The sequence below is a fragment of the Vidua macroura genome, chromosome 6, assembly GCF_024509145.1.
Source record: "Vidua macroura isolate BioBank_ID:100142 chromosome 6, ASM2450914v1, whole genome shotgun sequence".
In the NCBI taxonomy this organism is placed as follows: domain Eukaryota; kingdom Metazoa; phylum Chordata; class Aves; order Passeriformes; family Viduidae; genus Vidua; species Vidua macroura.
In genome coordinates, this window is record NC_071576.1 from 7,070,016 (window position 1) to 7,097,885 (window position 27,870).

The 27,870-nt window shown below is 40.9% G+C and overlaps 1 protein-coding gene across 1 annotated transcript; it reads right to left on the bottom strand.

Annotated features, from left to right (window-relative positions):
* ESR2 (estrogen receptor 2) lies at positions 1-27,808 on the bottom strand. Its single transcript, XM_053980452.1, has 8 exons — positions 27,342-27,808; positions 23,005-23,180; positions 20,090-20,206; positions 11,991-12,290; positions 7,319-7,457; positions 4,637-4,770; positions 2,181-2,355; positions 1-190 (listed from the first exon to the last, which is right to left on the bottom strand). Exons 1-8 carry the CDS (start codon positions 27,773-27,775, stop codon positions 1-3), a joined length of 1,665 nt encoding a protein of 554 aa, XP_053836427.1. The 5' UTR covers positions 27,776-27,808.
* Positions 27,809-27,870: the final 62 nt, after the last annotated feature.

Sequence of the window (27,870 nt, forward strand, 5' to 3'; positions counted from 1 at the left end):
TTACTGGGGTGCCCCACTCCTCAGGCTGTCTCCAGGCTCCATTTGCTCCAGTGGGCCAAACTCAGGGTGTGTGGCCAGGGACTTCCTCTGCCCTCGGAGGGTGTGAGCATTCAACATCTCCAGCAGCAAGTCATACACTGGCACCACGTTTTTACACTTCATGCTCAGGAGATGCTCCATTCCCTTGTTACTGTGCAGGAGAACAGAAAATAACTCAGCAGTCTGGTTCCAATAGCGCAGAGAAGAAAAACACGCCCATGGTTTCAAGAGAGTCCCTGTTTTTAATTTGGATTTAAGAGGATTTAGCTGCTGTGGTCCCTGAGATCATTTACTCACTACCAACAGTAACAACATCCCAATACTTTAAGGTTGAATGTTCTACTATTTAGAGAAGCAGGTTTTGTTTTACACCACAGAAACCCTTTCTGGAAATAATTCAGATGTACTGACCCTATTGAAATGAAAGGAAACCCTTTTGGATGCTGTAAAGGTGGGAGGCCCCATACTGAACCTTCATGCAATAGGTGGATTTACTACATGCAGTTTACTAAAGACTACTTACCTCTCCCACCTGGCTGAGTAGGAAGACTAATTACCCAGCTAATTTCAAACACTTTGTTTACTCTCTGCATGTCCAGTGAGATTATCTTGCAGGTGACTGCAGACTTTAAAATAATCTTTCTGTCATGCACTAACATACAATGACACCTTGCTGGCTTGAACACTCAGTGCTGTATCATGGTTTGGACTGAAAATGGCTATTGCCATTGCAGTCACACATATTTATACTCCAGATGCACTCAGGGGTTTGGGGTTGAGATCTAAGGGTGCTTGCTCAACTCCAAATCTATCCCAGTGGAACTAGCAGCAGCCAGCCAGCACACAGCTGAGCTGGTGAGCTGGGCTGGGAGGGGGGCAGTGCTCCCAGATAAACGAGGCTCTGCTACAGTTCAAGAGTTACATGTTAATGGGCAAGAAGAAATTGCAGCCCTTCTCCCACACCCAGCTCTCAATTATTTCCAGAACAAAGGCTAATTAGCTGACCATCACCAAGCAACCTAAAGGAGACAGGACACAACAAGCAGCCTCCAGACTTTGGCTGAGGGAGACACAGCATAAAGGATCTTGGCTTAATGAGAAAATACAAAAATTTCCCAGAGATTCGTGATGTTTGTTCACAGAATGCTAGAACAGCTTCTGCAAAGCTGTGATGTGGAGTCACATCACAGAGCACAATCCAGGTGATGGCAGAGATCAGAGCCATGAGACAGGTTCAGCTCTGGCTGGTGTTGGAGCTATTGCAAGGCCAGCTCTCAAACTCACCCCCAGTTCACAAACTGACTGTTAAAAGCTGTCTTTCAGCACCATCAGGTCCCTGCTGCTGCCCTTTGCCCTCCCAGGCAGCTTATTGCAAAGGTGGCCATCCCCTTTTCAGTGTCCCTAGAGATGTGCCCAGCCTTGCTTTGTGTGCTCCAGCCTGGTCCCAGGACATCTTCCCTGGACACACAGTCCAAAGTCAAGCCATGAGACAGTTTAGTCAACAGCTGGACTCTGGGTAATAATTTAAAAAGACAAACACATTGAAAATCTAAACCTCTCTTTGTGGGATCCTCATTTCAGTCTGCAGTACTACAAGCATAGGGTGGACCTCTCAAGGAGGCCCAGGAACTGGAGCCACTTGCCATGGAAAAAACAGGAGCCTGACATTGCTGTAGCATGAATCATTTGGTAAAAACTCTGTGGCTCCATGTAAAAGACAACAAATTTGGTGTGGGAAAAACATGGCCCCCAAAATCCACTTTGCTCTACCAAAGCCCACACTGCAGATCAGTTCTGGAACAGATTTTCCTTTTGAATAGAAGGGGTTTGATGGCTGGATGGGGTGTTTTTCTGCAAGGCTCTATTTTTGTTATTGTTAAACATTTCAAGCAGACACATAATGAATAATTTGATGTAATAAGGTTAAGTCAGCATTTTAATATCATCACGTCCTTGAGTGCCAGCAAGCACTTGAGTTTACTGCCTGTTTTGTTCTAGGAGGGAAAGCCTCACAGTGACAGAGGTGCAGAGCAGCACCAGCATTCCCCCAGGAGTGCTCTGGAGTTCCAGCCACCTCTTTTTTGCTGTAGTAAACAAACAGTAACATAACACAAGTGTTACACACACTCTGCAAACTGTACCTGGCGTGTCTGACGTGGGAGAGGAGCATCAGCAAATTGGCCAGGCGAGTTGTCTGCTGCTGTGAGGGGATCCCACTCTTGGCAATAACCCACACCAAAGCCTCTGTGACCACGTTGAGCAGGTGGTGCAGCTTCCTGTTGCTTTCAGGTTCCTCTGCTGACAAGGGGAACATGCCTAACCAGAGAAGAGGAAGAAATATTTACTGCTAGTGAGGAAGAAAAAAAAGCTAGGACTGTAGATTTTTTTTTTTTAAATGTAATATTTCAACACAATTAGAGAACATACATGCCCTGACACACCCCTCAAGACTGTACAAATGATGCTCCATATGCCACATCAAGCTTGAATTTGATGGCCCCATCATTTGCAAAGTGAGCAATTCTCCCAAATCCTCCCAAGACTTGTTGCACATAGACCCTCCAGCCAGGTCATGACATGCTCTCCCTTCTCTAGGGTTTTTTTCCCTGTACCTTCTTTTTTGAATTATTATGAACTACAATATTATGCTTGTTCTAATCCCTTCTTGTTGAAAAACACCCTTTTTCCCTGTGTATATAGTAGGGAAGGAGGAGAACATGTCAATTGCACTGCTCAGAGTGACCCAGCTGGTCATGGTCTCACTACAGATCACTAAGGTTGTCAAAATAACAGCAAATGTCTGCAGTGAGAAACCTTGAAAGTCAGCAAAAACAAAAAAACAAAAACAAAAAACCAAAAAACTCCAAACAAACAAACAACCCCCCCCCCCAAATAAAAACCCAAAAACAAAAACAACCTCCCCCCCAAAAAAGCTAAAAAAGAAAAAAAAAACCAAACAACAACAACAACAAAACCCCCACAAAAATAAAATCTAAAAAAAAAAAAGAAGGAAAGAAATAGAAAATGTTTGGGGGTATGGACAAGGAAAAAAAAATCATCACTAAGAAAATCTGTAAGCACACAGTAAATCACTGATAAAGTAGAGGAGACCTGGGACAAAGGAAAGAAAAAATCTCAACAGTCCCTTCAGAGATACCTATGGAAGGACAGAGCTCCAGAACACCTTGAAAATTATGGACAAATTATTAATTTTGTCAAGAAAGGAGAACAGAAGAAGAGAATGGACCAGTCTTTTGAGATACGAACTTTGAAAAAAATATGGGTGATGAATGTGGAGCTTGGTTGGCGTTTTTTGACAATTTTTTCTCTTTTTTGGTGGATATTTTAGGAAGAAAACCCCAGCTTTTGTTGTCTGTTGAAACAGTGGTGTCCACAGAACCATAGAATCATTTAGGTTGGAAACACCTTTAAGGTCAAGTCCAACCTTTGACCCAGCAGTACCAAGGCCATCACTAAAGCCCATCCCCAAGTGCCACATTGACACATCCTTTAAATCCCTCCAGGGATGGTGACTCCACCACTTGCCTGGACAACCTGTTCCAGTGCCTGACCACCCCTTTGGTGAAGAAATGTTCCTAATATCCAATCTAAACACTCCTGGTGCAGCTTGAAGCCATTTCCTCTCATTACCATGGCTTTCCAACCACTGTTCCCCCAGCCTGTGTCACTGCAGGAGGTTTTTGTGGCCAAACTGCAGGACCCAGCACTTGGTCCTGTTGCACCTCATGCTGTTGGTCCTGACCCATCAGTCCAGCCTGTCTAGATCCCTCTGCAGAGCCCTCCCACCCTCCAGCAGATCAACACTCCAACTCAAACAAGTTGGCAGACAAGTGGGATTGCAGCTGGACTGCTCCCCTTCAGTACTGGACTAGGAATTATGCAGCAGCTTCTTGCTGAAAGCAGTAGATGTAAATAGCTTAGCTGCTATTTTGTTGGGGGATTTTTTTTTTTTTTTTTTTTGGTCAATATTGACTATGAAATGTTCTGGGGAAAAAAAATTTTTACTGCAGGCTACCCTAAACTAGCAAAACCACACCTAGTGTGAGAGGCTGCAAAGCAAAGCTCCTGTCCTGAAACATCCTGCAGAACTGTTGAGTACTTCCAATCATTTCTAACCAGCTCATTACCATTAAATAGGAACATTTAAGCTCCATTAATCATCACTCAGCTGAGTAACTAGTATTACTAGAATTACTAGAATTAAGGACAGGTTTGTAGGACTGTACAGCAACTTTACACATGACTGGGATCCACAGAGATAGGAGCAAAATTTCCCATCCAAAAGGACAGATCCACAGCCTGAGCCATGAGCCCCACCTTGTGAGAAGCTATCAGAACTTGGGGTCTTTCATGCAGTTCTTAGAACAGGACACAGCTCCTAAATACAGCAAATTATACAGCTGAGAAGTTTCCTGAGCAAAAATCTTTACAATCTATCAGAGACAAGTCCTTTCCTATTATTCTCTTCCAACAGTTTTTTATCATTTGACATTTGGGTTTTTTGAGGCTGCTCTCCCAGCCACCCTCAAAATGAAAGGTGCAGTTTGGTGAGTATTAGAGGCAAGCACATACTCACTGGAATTGAGGAGGATCATTGCCTTGACACACAGATACTCCTTGTGCTGCAGTTTCAGCTCTCGGAACCTCGAGGTCATGGCCAGGAGCATATCAAAGATCTCCAAAATTCCCTCTACACATTTCCCCTCATCCCTATGGAAACACATTCAACATGTTACCAAAAAAAAAAGTAGAATTAAGAAACTGACTCAGACAAATAAAAGTCAAAGCATGAAGGAGGCTGCAGGAGGCCTATTTTATCTCATCTTTGGGAGAATTTAAAAGGTTCTATCATGAAATCTAAATTGAAAATTACACTGGTATGAAAGGTCAGCATTTATAAGAAACTGATTTTCTCATTAAAGTGCAAGCAGGATTGGCCAAAAGTGTGATCATATTTCTGTATCCTCTCAGCCTGTATAATTCTGGATAATCAGTTTGAAATCCTGTAGTGCAGGGCACAGTACCACCTTGAATAATTTTCCAGATTTGTTTCATAAGGAGTTACCCACAACCAATAATAATGTTTGTACCTAATGGAGGCCTCAGGACTTGGTCAAAAAGAATGACTTCCTAAAATAAGTTGCTTGGAATAACAAGACATTTTTAAAGAATAAAACAACTCTTGTCCCTATCTCCTGGCACTTTTTTCTGGGAAGGTATGGAAAGGTATGTGGGGTTTTGGTGGGAAGTGGTCCTATTTTCAGATCTGAAAAACACCCCAAACAAGTCATTCCTATTTGTTTAAAATTCAGCAGTGGCAATCTCAAACTACTGAGGTTGCTGTTCCAGTTTTTTGTTAGTTTTGTTTTAGATGTACTGGACTAAAAAAGTGATTAAGCTCTACAACAACAGTATTCAAAGGGAGGCTCCTTATCCTCTTTGTAAAAGGGAGATTTTTTTTCTCTGAAATGTTTCTAAGATGAGACAGATTTAAGCACAGCAGTGCAGAATAAAATAAATTTACTGGATCCCAAAAGAAAGGTGCTGAGCCTTCAGGCTGGAGGTAGGAACATACAGGTAACACCACATAGGCCAGCAGGTTGTGCTTGCAAAAAGTATTTTTTATTGCCCAGTTTCCTGTGTTTCTCGTAGCAAAGAAAAATAATAAGCTTTAGAGAAGGACAGACAGCTGCCAGATTCAAAAGAAGGACAGAGGTTCAGGGAAATATTGTCTGCAAATATTACATATGAAAGGTATCTGAAGGCTCCAGGGAGACCTCAGAGCCCCTTCCAGTGTCCAAAAGGGCTCCAAGAGAGCTGGAGAGGGGCTTTGGACAAGGGCCTGGAGGGACAGGAGAAGAGGGAATGGCTTCAAGTGGAAAGAGAATAGGTTTAGATTAGAGATTAGGAAGAAATTCTTGACTGTGAGGGAGTGAGGCCCCGGCACAGGTTGCCCAGAGAAGCTGTGGATGCTCCATCCCTGGAAATGTTCAGGCTGGATGGGGCTCTGAGCAATCTGGTCTGTGGAAGGTGTCCCTGCCCATGGCAGGGTGGTGGAATGAGATGATCTTTAAGGTCCCTTCCAACCCAAACCATTCTAGGATTCTAAGTTCAACTAAAATAACAAGTTACAGACCAGGTTCATATAAGGATGTCCTGAATAAAATTACAGCATACCCAGACACTTGTAAGCTCCCACTGTGCCGTGTCTTGAGGAAATGAAGAAATGCATCAAATATTCTTACTCTATTCAGCACATATTAACTCTTGAGCAATTAAATGTATCATACATTTTCATCAAATTCTGCTCATTGCACTGAACAGTGCAGCATGTCCTTGCATTGAATTTTATATGAGCAAATAATATTTATTTCCTCTATTTTATATTTTTTTTCTTATTAGCCTATTTTGCCTATCTACAATGATAATTACTGATTGCAAGTCACAGAAGTGGTGCAAATCTGAATTCTCCCAGGCTGGAAAACTAAAAGATATTTTAAAACTACCTAAGAGAGTAGATTGCTTCCCTGACTTTTTACCAATGTGAAGCTCAGGTCAAATCCTTCTACGGTTCTGTAAAAAAACATCCTTACTTAATCCATATTCTTCCTTCCTGGTACATGATGCTATGAAAAAATAATCTTTACACTTGAAAACACCCTGCTGTACCTTGAAAAAATATTCTTAGTATCCAACAGCAAGGTAGGGATCTTTAAATCCCCCTCAGCTAGTGCTCCAGTGTTCACTATTATAGCTGACTATAAAGTCTGCTGTAGTGGCAGGAATAAAACAGGCAGGAACCTATTAAAAATATTTTTTAAATTGCCGATAATTAAATAAATAATTAAAATTAAATTAAAAATAATAATTAAAATATATCTTCTTTTTAATGAGGGATGTAGGGACAAATGGACAATGCAGTGTCTTGTGTTGCTGTATGGACAATTTCAGCATCTAGAGACCTGGAACAAAGGGAGCAAAACCACCAAAAGATGTGAAAAAATGCAAAGAAACTTCACACTCAGTGCTACAGGAGATCAGGAATTTGCAAGTTCAACAATGCTTTTACACCTTAGCATTCCTTGAGCCCCTGTAAGGATGTGGAACCTTAGGACATGATTGTTACAGCTGCAAGTAAATGATATTGTTAGATGAAATATTATTAATGTCTGCCATGTTTAATCCTCTTCCTCTTACAATTCACCCCACCTTCAAACATGCTAATATGAAGTGTTCTCAAGAAATTCATTCCTCTTACCTGTCTAATACAAGGTCTGGTGCAAAAATCAGTTTTCCAGGATGGTCAATCGACCTCCACATCAAACCAATCATTAGAACTTCCATCCAGCAGCTCTCCAAGAGCCTTACTTGGTCATAGAGGCTGAGATCAATGAAGCCTAAAGTGATGCAAATAGCATAAAATAAATCAACTTGTTAAATACTCTGTTTTGATAAAGAAAAATGAGCATATGAGAAACAAAAAAAAAAGCCAGAAAGAACTATATGATGATAAGGAAGCACTGACATCCAAAGTGGCAGGCTGCCATTTCAAATAGGAACCAAAATATTGGCAACTATCATCATCTACAAAATATTTGGAATAAAGCAGAGTGGTGTTTTAGTGCAATTAGTCCCATACAGTTGGTGAAACTCAAATGACTGCAGAGTCACCTGCTTTATGTTCTCATGCTAGAAGAGGAGAGATGTTTGAAGAAATATTGCGAGGGTGAGGCACTGGCACAGATTGCCCAGAAAAGCTGTGGATGCCCCATTCCTGGGAGTGTTTAGGGCCAGGTTGGATGGGGCTCTGAGCAACCTGGTCTAGGGGAAGGTGCCCCTGCACATGTCAGGGGGTTGGAACAAGGTGATCTTTAAAGTCCCTTCCAACCCTACTCGTTCCATGATTCTATGATTAATTTCTCTCTAGAACTTTTAGCAAGGCCTCAGATAACACTGAAGCACAGCCAGAAGGCAGACATAGTCACAGCCCACCTTTTCTCTTCCCCTGCAAAAAAAAAAAAAAATTATGACTGGGGAAAAAATAATGCCTAGAAGTCAAATGAAAAAATAGGAGAAATAAAATTCATACACTTCAAACCCAAAGATCAGAAGTGTAAATTTTCAAAACATTGATGGGAAAACAGACAGTTCAATCCAGGAGGAAAACACAGATATGATGAAGAGCTGCTCAGTGATCAAAACCAAGATCAGGCCACAGTTTTCAAAGCTGAGCTTCTTTAGCTTGGGCCCTTGGCAAAGGTGCTCCACTTTCAGATGAGCTGGCACCTCTGACACTGCATGGTGACAAATCTGTACAGCCTGGCCACGGCAGACTGGTTTCCTGAAGTTCTTCCCGGTTGTTGAGGTTTTAAAACACACACAGGACGTTAGGGCTGCCAAAGAATCTCTCTGTCAGTAATTCATACAAATGCTTCATGCATTTTAATCTTATTACACTGCTCAGCTGGAAGACAGTCAGTGACAGCCAGGGGCTGACATGAACTGGGCAAAGCTCAACTTTATCATCACTGCACGTGCTGCTTTTCAAAGCTGGCACAGCCTTGCCTCTGGTTTTATAGGAAGGGTAAACAGGAGCCTAGGAGTGCTACCTTCCCTCCTGGGTTCCACCATCACAGAATTTACTACAGAACACATGGCCAACAACAGATTATCTGCCACACACTCTCGTCATTTAAAACTGCTTTTAGGAAGATATTCACGGAAGTGTGAAATAGTACAAAAACTGACAGTGCCAGTTTCCTGGGAAACAACAGCCTGAAGACATTTCAGCGTATATTTAAATAAACATTTACACTGCCATGTACTGATTTCTCTAGCATAAACAAGGAATTATCAGGTTCGAAAACTCTCAGTTGAGTGAGATGTCAGACCATGTCCCAGGGTTCAATCTACAGGTTCTTGAAAATCCAGATTTGTCATGGATGTCATCTGCTAAATTTGCATTATCAGTGGCAGCAGTAGGAGCTATGGCCATTTAGCACAGCTGTTAGAAGGACTCTAATTCTCTTTTTCCTAACAATCTCATGCTCCAAAGGTGCAGGACAGCAAACAACCACCACAGCTTTCACTGCAGCCTCAGGAGCCCCACTTACTTTCCTCCAGACTACAGTAAACTAATAATTTTTCTCTGTGTTACACATCCCTTAGATTGTTGGGTCTATTCCTTATCATTTAATTATAAATTGCTAAGACAGAAGAAAAAAAAACCTTGTGCTGGATGTGTAAAAACTAGGAAAAGACACACTGCTCTGGCCAGCAACACACTGGGCTGCATAATGAATCCAATTTCGATATTGTGACAACATCTTATTGATTTGCAATACAGGTTCAGCAATGAACCATGTAAACACTTTTAGACTAGGTCAGCAAAGCAAAAGGCAACTATAGAAGCTGTGTTCTGCTGCCTGACAACCAAGAATTAAAATACTTGGAATTCAGAAGGAAAAAAATCCAGATGTCAGCTTCTATTTGACTGAGCAAAAAAAAAAAAAAAAAAAAAAATACTCCATTAGGCTGAAATTCCAGAACAAAAATACAGCCACAAAGTAAAATTCATAAGAAAAGACTGTCATTAAATATTAAACATGAAAATTTCACAAATATAAACATGCTTTTTTCCTATTTAGTTACTGTTAATACAATAAGGATTTTTTTTTCACCTCCAGTGAGTGTCAGAATAATATCCAATAATAACTTAGAGATGAAAATGGACTTCAAACCTAGGTACACAAAAGCAAATATTCAGCTTTTCAGAAAGTACAATTACTACTCACTGGGCCATTAGTCAAGAACTCTCTATATTTTCCTAAGACATTACCTCCAGGAACCAGGCAGGGATGGGCATGATTACCTTCAGGCAAGAGTTTTTGAAAAATAAAATTCCATGACCTGAGCTTTTCATCACAGCTTTTTAAAGAAAACCAAAAAAAAATCAATCCACATTGAAGTGAATGGTCCAACTGCCATGTAATATGGCAGTGTCACTTATAATTGGGTGCACATTAAACATCACAGCTATTTTTGGCATTGCTCTAAAATGCTGTTTATTTCTCTTCTCTGTAACAGGAGTGATCAGAAAAAACAAACAGAGACAACAAAGTGTCAGCATTCCCAAGAACTGTTTTGAAGGGGTTTGATTGCTTCAATGGTTTTTTTTCATACAGTTTTCTTACTGCCAAGAAAAAGTTTTTCTTTCTGACATATGTTGAAAATAAACTAAAAGTGACTGATGCCAAAATTCAGGTTGGTTTGGAAACTGATCTTGTAAAAAATGAAAATAATTAATCTTAATTGGTGGATGGCTTGGGTTTCTGGGTTTGTTTTTCTAAAAAAAAAAAGTCTTAGAGTTAAAAAATAGAAATTAATAATAATCAGAAAATAGAAAATGTTGGGTTGGGGTTTTTTACCACTGAAATACTGGTTAAAATGAGATAATTTTCTAAGACTGATTTTCCTTCACAATTCACTTCCTACCAGATAAACATAACTAAGTGGAGTCCTCTGAAATGGCACCTTTTAATCACATTTTTATGATTAGACAATCAATTATAACAATAGATACCATTTAACCCCTTATGGTTACTTACTTCACAGTTATTTTTGGAGTTCCTTAAGCTACGAAAAATAAGTCTAAAGGATTTGGGCTCTCAGTTTTTAAACATCCCACATTAACAGCAAAACTATCATCACTTTGTAGACGTCCAGCGTGGTTTGAGATGCTCTAGGGTGCAAACATCTCCTCCCCAGTAGCTGGCCTGGAATCTGCACACCCCAAAACCATCACACCTGGACCCTCCAACACTGTGTGAGAGTGCTCTGCCCCAGGAGATGTGTTCAGCAGCTGGAGCTGGAAGCACATCGGCCACTCCACCTAGACCTGAAGGAGGATGTGCTTCCCTGATGGCTAAATTCCTAATTTAAGGATTACATGAAATATTCTCCTCCAAGTTTGCTTCCTGCACTGTGCACACACTGTGTTTCTGGAGGGAAGGGTTCCTGTCATGTCTTCCCATGAGTGTTTTCCAGCAGCTCTTTACAGTGCACGCCAGGACAAGGGCAGGGAACACACCAGCACACCCTGAATCCTTCAGCACAAAATCCAGGAGAGGATCCATGGAGTGCTGGCCCCCAGCAGTGCATTCTATCTGAAGCTCAGGATCAAGCTCCATACTGCTATGGGTACCAATTATTCCATGCTTTCAGCTCACTTTTAGTTTTTATTCTGACTGTTTTACTCATGAGTACTTCATGTAGAAGGAACTGCAAATGTTCACCATTTCTGGTTTGGGAGAATTTAAATGGCTCATTGGCATGATGCCATGGAGACACTGGAGACATTTCAGGCACTGACACAGGTAGTCGTACTGCAGTGCATGTTCTGGGTGTTGCCAACAACCAAAAAAGCCCTTACTGACTTGTTTTGAAGCAGTGCACATGATAAATCTGAAATCAATACTGAGCTCCCCTGATGTTTTTCTGTAGCAGCTCTGTCTAATGAATCGATTGCAGACACCCAGGAGTTGGACACTGTTCAATTTTCACCAACTACTAGAAACCTTCTATCAGGACTCAAGGAAAGAATTTGGTGTTAAATGAACCTTCTAAATTAGCTTAATCAGGTATTTGTAGCTGAGGTAGAAATTACCTACAACACCACCTCTGCTTTGTAGCAAAATGAACAAGTATTTGAGTAAGAACAAACAGCAAGTTATGGGTTATATTGAGTCTAAATCAAAAACATCCAGGTTAATTACTGAGAACAATAAACTCTCCATTACTCAGCAGGATAGGAAGCTTGACTTGTACACCATGCACTGACTGCGCTGTTCTGTCACCGCAGAGCAGAGAAGGACACGCTGCCGGCTAAAACCATGGACCGAAACAAAGGAGAACAAGCCTGAATTTCTCACCAGGAATCTTCTTGGCCCAGCCGATCATGTGCACCAGCTCTTTGTCCGCCAGTTTGGTCAGGGACATCATCATGGAGGCCTCGGTGAAGGGTTTGCTGGGCCGGCTGACCAGCACGTGGGGCGGCTCTGCCTCCAGCAGGGTCAGCACGAACTGCTCGGGGCTGACGGCGCTCAGCAGGATCTCCTTCACCCGCGTGGCCGCCTCGTTGTACCTCTTGGCTCTGCCCAGGCAATGCGCGCGGTCCTCGGCGTTGCGGTGGCTCCGCAGGATTCGGTACCCGCAGCGTTCTCTTCTCGAGCCTGCCACGAGAGGCACGTAGCTGCATTGGAGAGTTTTTCCCACAGATTTTTCCTCCCTTACGTGAACCCAAATGTTTGGGGAGAAGGAGGAAAACGCTTCAATATTGGATGCTGCAATACTGAACGTTAAGTTTCTAGGATGTTCAGCACGGATTTAACTTTGTCCCCGCTGACTTCAGCTGAGGGGTTTTGTTTATTCTGCTAGACAAAAATAAAGTTTAAAAATGTTTGGTTTTGAACCTCGGTTAACTCGGTTTAAAAGTCTGGTGGAAAACTCCCATTGACAGCACAAAGATATAAATCAGGTCTTTAAAGGCAAATAAAGATAGCTGACTGTAAATTTTGCTTTATATGTAAACGGGGGAAATAAAAGACTTGAAAGTCTGGGCTATGTTACAGATTAAATGCCTCAGGAACAAGCACAGCTGGGCCTCAGAGTTAGCTGGATGCTCAGCCAGGGATTCACAAGATTCAACTCATTTTCTCCCCATGCCCCAAAAACCCAGCAGGAGTTTCTCTAAAGGGAATTCAGATATCTACAACTCCACACCCTGTGTGGAGTTTTGTCTGCAGAAGGCTATTTCTGTTGCAAAGAGCAGTCCTTTACATTCCCAGATTAAATTAATTATTCATTCTGACATATCTAAACATTGTTCAATTCTTGGTCAGTGTTATTGGTAGCATCACTGTTACCTAGTTTTGCATAGCTTCCAAGGAAAGAGTCTAAAAGCTTCTCCAAAACCATAACATTCATAAAATACTCAGCTATAGCTCTACTTCAGCTAGCAAAGAGGTCCAAACATAAGCCAAATTAAAAATAGGGCAGTGGGGGCACAAAAAATTAATATCAGCTACTGTTGACAAGGTTTTGTCTTGCTAAATAAGTTGCTGGATGAATGCAGACTCTCAGGCACATGTGGCAGAGGAACCTCAGGTGGAGGTGGCTTTTCAGGTCACAGTCCTGTCACATCTTCAGCAGCTGTCAAACAGCATTTGGCTCAGTCTGTGGGAGGGGTGAATGCTAAGGCCAGTCAGGAACAACTTGATTGAATAAGGACCAACAGAGTATTCCAGGACTTTTAGGATGTAGATCTTTCATAGCTCTCACTCACTTCAGTAAACCATGTTGGATGCAGGAGAAAGTTAAAGAAGCTCTCATTAAAGAAGTTCTGAATATTGGAGAACACACTTTCCCTTTTCTCTTGGAAATCCAAGAGATTGGAGAAGACCAATAGGCAAAGCTGGTTCGATGAACAGACCTCGGGCACAGCCACCCAAGTGGGACAGGCCCTTTGGAACTGGAAGTATTTTTCAGCTGCAAGTCCAGCTTAAGGCCTGCACCATTTGGAGAAAGGATGGTTTTGCAGCTTTGAAAGGGATGTGGGTATGATGAAATGGGCTGAGTGCAGACAGGATATTTGCACAAATAATGGATTGAAGGAAATAAATAATTTGTAGAACCAAATGCTTAGCCAAATGGCAACTAGCTAGAAGTTGCCAGAGCAGATGAATAGCAGCTAAGGGAAGGCAACATACCAGCAGAGACAGACAGGGCACGAGAATGATACTTGATGAAAATACCCAAAAAAAATGTTCCTTGCAGAACTACAGAAGTAACAAAGCAATTTCTTCCACCATCAGTCTGGGCAAATCCTTCCTGAAATGAGTCAAAGGCCACCAAGGCATAGACTATTTTCTACAAAGACACCTGGATAATGTAGTGAACTCTCTGCTAAGCCTCATTTCTTGACTAATGCACAAAGGTCAAGAGGAAAACCTTGCAGTGGTTTGTTAGCTTCCAAAAAATACTAGAACAGCACAGCGGGCTGCAGACTGTTGTGAAATCATGTAATGCACAGAAAGTATGCATTATCCATCAGGGAAGACAAAAAGTAAAGGCTGAGAGTGAAATAGGCAACTGGAATGAGAGGACAGCTGAGGAGATGCCCAGGTGCCAGGGTGCTCTGCCTACAGAGCTGCGTGGCCCTGATCTCCACAGCATGGGAGAGACCATAACCACAAAGAAAGAAAGCACATTGTTTTCACTATTTACAAAGCTGAAGCACATTTCCCAGGGGCACCTTGAAATACAGAACAAGAAAAATAGCAAAGGGAATAAAAGCTATGGGCAGAATAGAGTAAAAATTTTCTTGGGCTATCCAAAAATACCAAATGCTCTGTGAATGCATTATCTGAGTTATCCTTTCCAATTAAGTGTTGTAAAGATCTTTAAATAACATTTTGTAGCTTATAAATATAAATTTAAGCTTATATAAATATAGAGAAAATATAAACACACAGATAATTGAGCAGATACTTTAATGAATATCAAAGAAATCAAATTTAAAAAGAACGTCAGCATTCTGTTCTAATTGACAAAATCTTGAACCATTTCCATCTGCACAGCTGTACTCAGTGCTCCATCTAAAGATAATTCAATCAGGTTATGACTTTGAGTGTATTAAAGGTCTCAAGACTTGTGGAGGGTTCTTACTGGGAACTAGCAAACCCCTTTAAATTATTTTAGGTTATTTAACTGAATCAAATTTATTATATAACCAATTCCTATTATATAAAATATGCTCCATTTAAAACATATACCAAGTTTCTATAATAACATTACCAGTGCAGAAAGCGAGACTAGGAGTATTACATTTCCACATAAAAAACTTGCTACTAAAGAAAATATAACTGATGACTAAAACAAGGTGGGGAAAAAACCCAACCAAAGCAATTCTGAGTTATTTGCAGTATTTTTTATTCACCATATATTGCCAAAGCAGAAGTAGGCTGAATCACCAAGCAGTGTGCATAAAAGATACTTAAAAGAGATATCATTTATTAATTCTTTTCTAGTCAGCTGACACAGCAGAAAACACCAGTCTTTCCAATTAAAACAACAGCTTTCAACAATGTAAAGGAGCTTCTTTTCTTTCTATTCAAATCCAAAGTTTAGGCAGGACTAAGAAATTTTACATATATATACATATATAAGCAAACAACAGACATGTATAACTGTTTATAAAAGTATATGTTATAAATAATTATCGACCAGCCTCATGTTTTGCTTAAGTAGATACAGAGACGTGGATCAATGTATGTAAAGGCAGAGAAATAAAATACAGCTTCCCAGATTAGGGGCCATCTTTGACTTTACTACAAACTCCCTGTTCTTAATATATCTAATATTCATTCCTATAAAGGTAACGCAGGCAATTGCAGAAGTGCAAAATGATCAAATCCCTCATTCTTCCTACCACATTCTCCTTATTTAGAGCTATTTTGTGCAAGAAAATTGCTGTATTCAGCTGAGAATGCTGGACCAAGGGCAAGACCTTGAGCTACAGCACCATAGACTGTGGTTAAATGACCCCAAGAAATAAGAAGTAAGGCACATTGAAAAAAAAGTCATTAAAATGAGCCTGTTGTTTGCTTAGCCACAGCAGGTATTACTGGCAGTGAAACACTATTTTTGAAGCTTTGCAAATTCCCTGAAAATCACAAATGCTGTCTGATATGGTGGGCAATCACATGGCATGTTGCCCTTCATACTGATTTTGGTGCCTGGCAATGGCTCACATAACTAACCAGTTCTGTAGCAACAGCAGATTCTACCATTGGATATTTTCTAATCAGTTTTTGAAAGTGTGTGAGCTTAAACCTGCTCCAGTACATATTGGTAAATCATTATCACTCCAATCATCTTTCAAAGCAAACGCAAACACATACTCCAGAGCAGACTCTCAAATTGAATTCTCAAGAGTAGAGCCACTGACAAAGGAGCTGCTGTCTGCCTGTGTGCACATGAGAACGTGAGCTGAAATTATAGTGGTTGCTACAAAAGCTGAAATTCAATTAATACATCTGATGTCCAGAGAATGTCTTGAAACATTTTGTCCCAACTTATTTTCTGTGTGAAAAGTACTTTACAGTATTTCAACTGCAAACAGCAGCCACACACAGGAGAAAGGGCCAAATCCTGAACCAGCCCACAGAGAAATCTGTTTTCCTTCCTGCAAACTTGTCAAATGATGCCAGGATTCAAGAGCAGCATCTCTCCATCACTTGAGTGTGGCCTCTCAGCCTCCTCAATCAGGGCTGAAAAGAGCTTTACCTTTGGAACAATTTCAACATGTTGAGAACTGACACATGGGGAAAAAGATACAGGAGCAGTGCAGAGGAGGGAAATAAAAGTCAGGGAAACTGAAAACTCCTTGTGAAAGAAAGTCTATTTGAGCCTCAGGAAGCAAACCAAAAGCAAAGCAGGGCATAGATGCTCCAAGAGTGAAAAGCGATGAAGCAACTCCCCTCTTCTTCACTGCCTTTGACAAATAGTCCAAGTCCATTTCAGCTCCCCAGGTAAACACCAGAAAGTTCCAAGGGAAGATCAGTTCTATCCTGGTCTGTTTTATTCAGAGTTTTCTGGGCAGAGTTTACTGCAGTTTTTCTGTTACTTTTGTTCCTGATGACAGTGCAATTTTTTGTTAATTATTTTTCTACCACTGTTAGGAGTCCTACTGCCAAACTTTAGCAGTAGCTTCCTTGTTGGAACAGCAGGGAACATAGATTTCCTGCAGAGGAATTGGCAGATGCAATGTCTACGACCCTTGTGCTTTTGGCAATGATGGTATATTTCATAAGAAAATCCAGTTTCACCTTAATACAAGGCACCCCAAGCTGGCCTCCACCAAAACACCTGTGGCTTGTTGGGCTGACCTCTTAACATTTCTGAAGGCAATGGCATCCAAGAGAATTTCAGATCAAGAAGCTGTAGAGCAACACTTTTCTACCATCTCCTACTGTATGGAAGGTGGCCTGTACTGCTTAATCATATTTGGGCACATAAACTTGTTTTAAACAAGTTCCTAAGTGTGTGTTTTCTCTCGAGTTGTCTATTGCTAATATGCAAAGCGAGGATTTAAAGGTATGATGGGAATGGTGACAAGATTTTATGAAGAGCTCTCAAACTACAAAGTGGCAATCGAACTTCTTTTATCACTTCTGCTGGACACAAGTCTCCACTGAGCAAAAATGCACTCACAAACCATTCCATCCCATCCAGGGCTTTAGCAGACGTGAACCAATCCTTTCACTAACTGACCTCAGAAAGGAACAGAGATGCAGAAAAGCCATCATTAAAAACAAAGTGTTCTCTTTTATGGCTTTCTACAATAAAAAGTTTTTATTAAAGCACAGTTCTTGTGTAAAAATGTCTGAGATATAATCGCTCTGGTCTGCAGGGAATGGCATTTACGTTTCATGCAGGAAATACTGTCTTAAAATCTATCTGGTTTAAATGTCTGTCACCATGAGTCCACACACCAGCATTACTCACAGGTGCCACTTAACTCATCAGGAGACTCAGACAGTTCTGAGTAATTTTTATGTTCTTTTTTTCTGAAAATAAATTGTTCAGACTCACAAATTAAATTCTCGAGAATTTCAAGCTTTATTTAAAGCTACTATTTAAAAAACAATCATTTAAAAATACAGTTAGCTTTTTTTTTCAGTTATCGTTTCAATGTCTTTTTTCTTTTTGTCTGGCATAGTCATCAACGTCCTGCCGAAAATCATTATTGTAGAAAAACATGTTCATGAATATGTGACAAGATTCAAGGGAATACAGGTTAGGACATAAGTGAATACTATAATTTATTGCTTGTAATACCACAGTGCCTATGAGGTCTAATCACACATCAGGACTTTCTGGACAGCTAGAATAAAAGGATTCATATTAGGCAAGCATTGTGGAGGTCTACCTTATAATATCATTATGGAATCAATCTTTACCACACCTTTCCAACTCCAGAACTGGGGCTTTATAGAAACTGGGGCTTGGAAAAACTTTGAGCAAAATTCTGAGTCATACAAATCACCAAAAGACAGTGGCACCATTCAGAAAGTAAGATTTTGAAAGCAATCTTACTTGCAGGCATAAAGCTTTCCTTCCTAGAGGTAAGACCAAACACCAATAAAGCTGAGATGCACCATTGTTGCAGGAAAAGACAGGAGCTTCACACAGAAATAATCATCTGACTTGAGCAGAAGAAGCTAAATGTACTTGAGGAGTACAAAAATAATACAAGGAACAGCTGAAATTTCAGTTCTACTCTGGGAGTTGTCAGCTAGAAATGAACGGGGAGACTGCAGTCATAACAGATCATGGTGTGATTATGAACTGCCAGCATGATGTTACCTTGAAAAAGGCAAATAGGATCCTGGGATGTGAGCAGATGAGAGCTCCTGCAGCAACAGAAATGTATCAGTGCTACTGCAGTGAGGAGAGTCACCAGAATGCTGTCCATGGTTCTGGGCATCCAAGTGCAAATTGGGTTATCTCTGCCTGGAGCAGGTGGAGGGACAAGCTACCCTGATGATTTCCAGATTCATCTACTTTTCTATTTTGCAAGAGGAGAAGTTTTCTTGTTTTATTTATTCAACTAAAACAAAGGTTGTGAATGGATATGATGCAGTCCTTAAACAAAACCAGGCCATTAACAACAAAGAGAAGAGGAGCCTCTATGCTAAAAGACAATGTTGTTGCTAGAAAAAATGGACATTAATTGTTCAGCAATAAATGCAGGCTGAAATTCTAAACAATGTTGCTAATGCAAGAAGTCATATTTTGCAAACAGTCTGCAGATCAAAGCTCTGGGAGGATGAAAACACTGTCTAGTTTTGAAACAGAAATAGGTATCTGCATTAAATGGGATGAAACAAGATACACGCCTGCAAACCATGGAGAGCCAAGCACAGGGACCTTCTCCTGTCCACTCCTGTGTTCTTATGGGTTATTTTCCCAGCCTGTTTCTGTTACATACATTGGGGAATCTATAAGAAACAGCAAAACTTGACTGTAGGCATACATTAGATTGAAACATTTCTCAAATAATTTATTTTCTTAAAAGTAACCTTTAAAACATCATCTATAAATGATCAACTGCATTGAAGTCACATTGCTGGAAGTACAAGACAGGTATAAAAGAAAAAGCTGAATAATTCTGAGTGGTGCATGACAAACAGTGGTGGTTCACTATTTCTTTTGGTGGAAGAACCAGGGGGCATCATCCACGAGACAGCTTGTTCAAAAAAAGGAACTGTCCTCCAATGCCTTCCCCTCACTGCCTCACCAAAGCCCCCCACAAGAGCCTGCTAGCCAGAGAGCTGGTTCCCCCCAGGACGGGTGGCCAAGCTGCTGAGGAATGTCGTAGATGCTAAGCCTTTATAGGGTTAAAAAGAAGGACAATGGACAATCTATCATTCTACTGACGTCCCCAACCAGTAATTTTTGGAAGCTGAGAGTAGTTCCACATAGGTGCTGCTCTCATTCCTACACTTCTCCTGAGGCACCCACTCTTGCCACCATCAGAGGTGGAATGCTGGGTTAATTAACTACTGCTTCGATGTGACACAGCTGCTGCTCCTGCAGTGCATCCAAGCAGCAGAGCACAGCACAGGCTCCTTTACCTCACATGAGCAAAGACTGGCTCTGGAAGGTTCTGGAAGCAGCAGCTCTTGATTTCCCATTCTGCATGGCATGAAAGTAACTTGTATCCCCAAACTTCTGCAGAGCTTATATGGTTTTCACTCTTAACCTACACCTTGCCCCTTCCCACAGGTCTGAAAATAACAAGTCTTCTTCAGCTTTAAGAATCAGTTAATTCCTTCCTAGAAAACCTTGCTTTAGTTGTTGGGGCTTCTCAGGATTCCAAGGGAAACAAGATACAGAATTGGCTGAAGGGAAGAAAAAAACCAACAAAGCAAAACCCCAGCTCAGAACGCAGCCATGCCAAACTCACCACATTTCATCATCCCCACTTCGTAGCATTTCCGCAGCCGGCACGCCTGGCAGCTCTTGCGCCGGTTTTTGTCTATTGTGCACTGATTGGTGGCGGGGCAGATGTAATCGTTGTGTCCTGCAGCAGGGCAAGAAGGGAAAATTTAACATTTCCAGCCATCTTGGTCATTTCCCAAATCAGGAACATTCTCAACTTTAAACAACTCAGCTTTTTTGTTTGCATATATCTAAGCTCCATTAATTCAACTGATGCAAAAATGCTTATTTGTCCTATATTTTAAACATCAGCCTGTGGCCTCAAACTTAACCAGACAGCATTACTCAGCTTTATAGTGGTGACTGTCAGATAACCAAGCACCTTCTCAAACCAACTAATTTTTTGAAAATGGAACAGACACTCTTGTGGAAATTTGTTCCCAGCTTCCAATTTCTTACTGTATATTGGGAGTCTATAGCTGGCAGATACCAGATTTTTTTTTTTTTTTTTTTTTTTTTTTTCCCCAGCAGAATTGAAAAGAGCAGCTTCAGTCCTGCAAAGATTTAAGTAAACTACAGCTCTATTTACTGAACTCTGATGTGCTGAGTTCCAGGAATGAAGAAGCCTTTGGAGGATTGACCCTGGACCAAAGTTAACAGAAAAAAAAAAAAAAAAAAAAAAGGGCCAAGATAAAAGCAGACTGGTATGAAATACTGCATCCTGCAACTACAAAGAAAAACACAAGTAGAGGGTGCAAGTTTTAGATATTCTGGACAACTGTTTATCTTAGTTTCATCAGTTTTCACAGCAGCCTCTTTTGTTCTCATTCTTTCCCATATCACCTCGTTCCCACCAACCCCTTTACGTTACTGTATCTCATTAATCAATAATCTGGTCCAAAGGTTTATTACTGTAAACTGGACTTGGGTACGCTCCTGGTGTAAATCCAGTTGAATCATCTCCTGCCAAATAGTGGAACTATCTCTTGCAGCAATTACAAAAGGATGCAAAAAATATTCGCTCATTTACTTTTCTAAATATCTTTTTTCCCAGGTGGCTTTTTAAATTGGTTTGTTTTTTTTTTTTTTCCCCAACCAAGAATAAGATCAGGCAAAAATACAGCTACTAGAGTGATTTTTTTTTTCACTTGGCAAAAATCCAAGAGTTCATGTCCCCAAGAGTAATTATTTAACTGAACCATTGTGACTATTGCCATGCAAAATTAGAATAATTTTAACCTTGAATTTTTGAACTGACAATTTTAAAAAGAAGAGATCACATTACAGTTTGTCCCATTTGTTACTGGCAGATGTGACTGAAAAACAAATTACTGTTTATCACTCTTCACACAACATGGAGGGACAGGAGAAGAAAGCTCTCTGTTGCACACAGGAATATAAAGTGATTTAAAACTCTTGTGGCCTTGGGATAATTTAACTTGCAGGCAGATGTTCAGTGATGTGGACAGACTGCACTACAAACTCAGACAAGCCAAGGAGACCACACACAGTTGCTTAGTCATACTTCTAATTTTAATTTTATTAGTAAGGCCAACATTTTGGTCTATGGCAGGCCTAGAAGCCTTTTATTTTAATACACAATATCCCACATAACAACCACTGCAACTGAGTGCTTGATAAGGGTTTTATGCCAAGAACTGATTTTATTTTATTTGCCTTTTTTTATTCTTTCATTTGAATTACAAACACCATTACCTGACAGGGTACACTGACGTGTACAAAAGACCACAGTGGGTAACTTGCTGGTGGCCCAAGTACATGTGAGCAACACAGAGCAAGCAAAGCATTGACTTGACAGAAAACACCTTGAGATCAAATTCAGTCTCCATTTGTGACAAACTGGACACAAAGCTCTCTTCAATTATTTTAGAAATCCAAAGTACTTGCACCAGCTTGTAGAAATTGCTGCAGAAATGTCTGCAGAATTTGCACAATTAATGGAAAAGGCAAAACAAGTTCTGAATTAAATTTGATTCTGCTAGTGGCACCATCTCTGCCATGCTGAGCAAAAAGAAAAGATTCCTAAAGGCTCTGCAGGCAGAAGAAGAAGAGGAACATTAAAGATCAAACAGCAGCAGGATTTTCTGCATTGGTATCCATGTGTAGCAGCCAATGTCAATAGAAATTACTTTCCACCAAAAGACCCAAGATGAAACCAAAGATCAGGATAACTAGGCCAAGGTTAGAGAAACTAAGTGCCCCAAAGCTGCAGTGCAGTGCCTGAGTGACTTCCACTGGCTGTGACAGCAAATGTGGAGCCCCGCAGTTACTTCACACTGCAGCCACGCAGCAAACTTGAACTAAATAGCAAATATTTAAGAATTTAAACATGGAAGTGGAAGTCTTAGATAGAGAGACTGGGAGAATAAGAGATACTGCAGTGCAGGCTCTGAGGAGTGGAGGGCTGAGCATTAATGATAATCAGGTCAGCACATGATACATGCTACACATATTTTTCCATCCTCCATAGTGTGTAGATATTATACACTATGACTCAACAGCTCCAGGCAATAGACTCGTGTCAGGAAGAGCTCTGAGCAAGAAAAGTCTCCAGATAATTGCCTACTCTTACTGTGCCTATGACAACTAATTCTCAATTACTACTAAGCTGGGCCACAAACTCCCATCAGATTCACAGGTCTGCAGTGCCATCCCAGCCATGCCTGTGCTGCAGGGCCTCACTGTGCTATGCATTCCACCTCTTCTCTGAAGAAATCAATTGCTCACTCTGTAATATTTCCAGATCTTGATAACATCAGAGCCAAGAGATAAAACAGCCAAATCATGTGTTGCTCTATTTTCAGCATGGAGCACCAAACACCAGGATTTCAGACCAGCTCATTACTAGGTCAACTGCTGCAGCCCCTAGTCACATGAAACAATTTATTTAAGCAGGTTATCAAAACTTTTTTGTCCTACCTTGAATGCTTCTTTTAAAAAATGCTTTGCAGCCTTCGCAGGACCAGACCCCATAGTGGTATCCTGAAGCATAGTCACTGCACACTGCACAGAAGTGGGCATCCTTTTTTGAGCCAGGATTATTTGCAAATGGGCTTGTACAGTCATTGTCATTAGTTTTTCTTTTTAACGTTTCTCTGATAGAAGAGAAAAACATCTGTTATAAAAGAGGAAAAATTTAAACTGCACTGCAAAGAGTTTCATAACTTTCCATTGTCTTCTATTCTCTCTCTCTAGAGTCTTCACGTTCCTGAACACAGGATAGTGTGAAACACTGCTAAGCCTTTTCTGATAAGATAATTTAAAGCATATAGTCTGATCCCAATAATGACACACTAGAAAGATTTAGGCATAAAACTGGACTGCTGCTGAATCAATCACATGAACCCTGGGAAAAATCATATGGAATGCTGATGGGTCTTGAGGAATTATTGGAAATGTGCAAGTCCAGGAATTTGTGAATCAAGTGGATTTTGCCTCTTGGGAGCTTCATGTGGAAAAGGAGAACTCAGACAGCCCAGACTGACATTATAAATGCTACAATGAACAGAGCTGCAGTTGCTTTGTCCTGTTAGTAAGGCAAAATTACAACACACATCCATTCTCAAGAGCTTCATCCTTTACATGAGGCTTAATTCATTCAATGACATTCTGGAGACAAATAACTGAGGTGAATCTCAGCCTACAAGATCAGCTCATGATGTCAGGCAAAGTTTTGTGTTCAAGGTGACAGCCCACATTGATCACCCTAATGCTAAACAAAAAGAAGCCTCAGTGCAAGAAGAATGAAGAAACACAATTAATAAAATACTTCCATGTGTTAAAGAAATTATTGCTCTATATAAATTAGTTAGATATAGACATCCCTGAAGTGTTGCAAATAACTCCAACATACAGGAACTATTCTTCATGAAGGGATTAAAATTAAAACAGGAAAAACCATGAATAAACAGCCTATTCCTGACACCAAGATCCAAACACAAGAGGAAAGGAGCTTAGATTATCAGTAACATTGGGTTTAGGTACAGGAAGTACATCCATTGTATCCTTTTAAATGGACCTCATTTTTTGGTGGGTTTTGCACATTGTGCTTTCAGGGTCAATACAATTTCTAGAGAGAGAGAAAATAGTGTAATGTGCAAACTCTGAGCAGCTCAGAGTTTGAGAAAAGGAATGGTGTGTAGCCAACTTACAGGTATAAACTTAAGCATAGAGGCAGAACTTAGGAACTCTAGAATTTTCCTCATCCAACCTTCCAGAAGGATTAGGGAGGAGAAGAAAAATCAGTTGGGTAAGACAGCAGGTAGCATGGTTTATGACTTCTACAGAACAAGGGCAAGTTTAAACAGAATAGTGGAAACATGCTGAAAGTGCTGTCAAAGAGGCTTTAACTAATATATTAAAAGTGGATTTTGTGCTGGTTTCCTGACAGGAGGTAAGGACAAATACACCCACATGCCAACTGAAAATCATCAAGTTGATAAGTTTTTGAGGAGAAAGTGCTCCAATTTCCTGGTAAAAAATTTTGGAAAGGAGGAAAAGGTGCTTCTTGGAGCAAGTTTCAAAGCAGAAAAATTAAGATATTTGTTGTACAATTAAGTTACAAAGATTTTTTTTTTAATGTTAATTCATTCAAACACAGCAAGGCAGAGGAGTGTAAGTATTTAACAAGCTCAGTCTTTGGCTACACACACACCTCGTTAAGGTCTTGGTGAATCACTGAGTTATTTCCCTCTCTGCCATGCTGGGAACACCAGTGAGGGGGAACTCTCCCCAAGAGTAAAGGGGCTGTATCACACATGCCCAAAATGCTGTTAATGAAAGGAAGGAAGAGCATTCCTATTCCTTCCTATTCCCCTGTATTTGGAAGCAAAAGTGATTTGGTGTTTCACATTAGTAAAAGAGGTATATTTAAAGCTTTACTTGGGAAATGTTATCCAATTGTGAGGGTCAGAAGAGGCTCAAAATCAGCTGGAGAGCCTCTCTGTGACTGATAGATACACTGTGGAAAACAATGCCCTTGATAAAGCACTGAGATTATGGATGAAAATAAAGAAAAAACCACACACCACAACATCTCGGTGAGGAGTGTCAGTTTTTACCTCCCAGTCATGCCAAGTGTATTTAAAAAGCACTTTTTCTTCCCTTGCCTAGAAGTTTAGCAACAGCCACCCTGCACACAAGCAAGCTGCAATGCTTCCTCAGGCTTGTGGCAAACAGCCTGCACGCAGCAGAACCATCTGGAGCAAATTCCTGCTGCGGGCCAAGCAGCATCAGAGCCGCTCGTCGGCGACAGCTGCAGCCTCAAACCCCATCAGTTTGTCACCGCTGTCTGTGAGTGCTACAGACCCTGCAAACAGTCAGGGCCTCCAGGTAAACATCCCATATCCCAGCACTCAGCATTTCCACACACAGGGCAATCCACAGAGGGCAGCCCCACACGTGGGTAGAGAGCACGTCCCAGCTGCTGCAGGACTGGGCCACCCCAGGATGCTCAGCACAGGAATGAGCTGCCAGGTCCTGCCGGTGAGCTGGAAGAGGTTGGATGGATGCTCACCATGCTCCTGCACCAAAGGATGCAGGAAAACAGGGGATGTACCCTGGTGGCCACCGTGGACCACATGGTGAAAGATTTATCACTTTACACCTCCTAGTACTCCTCTCTATTTTATGATGGTGGTTTCTATATAGAAATTCTACCTTTCTAAAAAGGAATTAAGACTTCACTTAAAGTAATAAATCACTGATTTTCTCCTGGTCATCCTTCTACTCTGAGCAACCTGGTCTAGGAGAAGGTGTCCCTTTCCATGGCAGAGGGGTTGGAACTAGATGGTCTTTAAGACACCTTTCAATTCAAACCATTCTGTGAAGAAGAGGATATACTCCAGAATTTCTTGATTCTCTTTAAGTTAGGTCATCATCAGCTGCATGAGCAATAATCCTTATATATCCATACAAATAGCTGATGACTTATTTATTTAAACTCCAGTGGGACAGGTTTGGTTTCCCTTCTGTCTGTTGTAAAGTGGGCAGTGCAGAGCATCAGACAGGGTGCTCTAACTCCTGGCTTATTCCAGCTGCTGTCCCAACATCTGGACAGCTTCAAACCCTAACCTTCCCAGGGCTGTCAAAGTTTTGGAAACTTAACCAAAGTGGGAAGAGTTTGGATTACCCCTATTCACATCAAAGCTGCTTGGGGAATTCTTCTGTATGTAAGTGCTACCCAAAGAGTCTTTCCCAATCCACACACCTACACTGAAAGCACATTTGCACTCCATAAAGCCCACCCATTGCAGAAGGAGTGTGGGTAGTCTTAAAAATAGCACAAATCCTTTATTAACCATTGAACTAAAACTGTTACCAGGACACACTATTTTTCATACTCCAAATGACTGCTGAAGTTAAATAAGGAGGCCTATGAATGAACATACAGCTGCTGAAGCAGGAACAGCACCTGCAGACCCTGAGCTTTTATCCATCCAACCAGTGTTGTGCCCAAGAATGGAGCAATTTCATCAGCTGATGATCCAGACGCTGATTTGGGTTTGCAATATGAATAAATGTGCAGAACAAGAATGTGCTTTTGCAAACAGACTTTCTTGTCAGCTGAAAATTTAGCCTGTGACTCTGCTCTTCACAACAACTTTACAAAGTCAGATGGGAACAGCAGCAAGAAATAAAGTCAGGCTTTTTCAGCAGCAGCCCCCTTTTAACATCCTGCATGCTGCTATACTTTAGTGTGAGCGTCCTGTGACTGCTTATACTAAAACCAAAAAGCAAATAAAACATTTCCCTTGAATTTCAAGTTAACAAAAAGCCTTCACATCTATTAGAAGCAGTAAAAAAAAAAAAAAAAAAAAAAAATCTGGGTAAAAATGAACTCAAACAATATTGCATGAAGAGGCAAAAAGAATTAGCATTTCCCTCTTTCACTCAAAGGACTTAATCTGCCAGAGCAAAATTAATTTTGTTACACAAAATAGTACCTAGCTGTCTTGGACTTTTTTTTTACACAATGTAAACTGCTCCCACACGGAAGCTATTTGTAATGCTCTGTGTTGGTGTATAGTAAGGAGAGATTGAAAAAAAACCCCTCATTTCAGAAGTTACATTAAAAACAAACAAACAAACAACACACACATACCCTGACTGATTTGTCTAGTGGAGGTTTTTTTTTTTGCATCGTTTTGTTTTTCAGCGGGACCAACACTTTAATTCAAATGTAAAAAGAAAAGACTTGAGCTAAGGAACCTGTAAACACTACTCAGGCAAGTTTTAAAGCAAGAAGCAGCACTGACCTGCTCCCGGGCAGCACTGGCTCCATCGGGCGTGCCTCGCACCACAGGCTCTTGGGCTGCTCTGCATACAGCAGCGAGGACTGGCGGTGCAGGGTCAGAGGGGACAGGTGGCCAGGAGCAGACCACAGCGCACTGGGGCTGGAGGTTTGCCTCGCAGTCACGCCCTCTGCGTCCCCAAAGTTGCTGGCAATGTTGTAATTGACCATAGCAGGGCTGCAGAATGCCATTGTGGAGTATTCGTGCCTGTTTTCCATGAAAGATGAGGGAATGTAGAGTGGACTGTGTTCTGCTGTCAGCGTGGACTGATTGCAGCTGTAAGGAACTGGAGACATGACACCAGCAGGTGAATTTTTAATTTCTGTTTTATTGCATCCAATATCCTGAAGTGGAAGCAACTGAGGAAACTCCTTGTGAGAAGATGTGCACAGGGACATTTTGAAGCAAGATTGAAGAGTGCTGTTTAAATATTCATCCTAAGACAATAAAGAATTAAAAAAAAATTTAAAAATAAAAAAGCTCTGCATTAAGT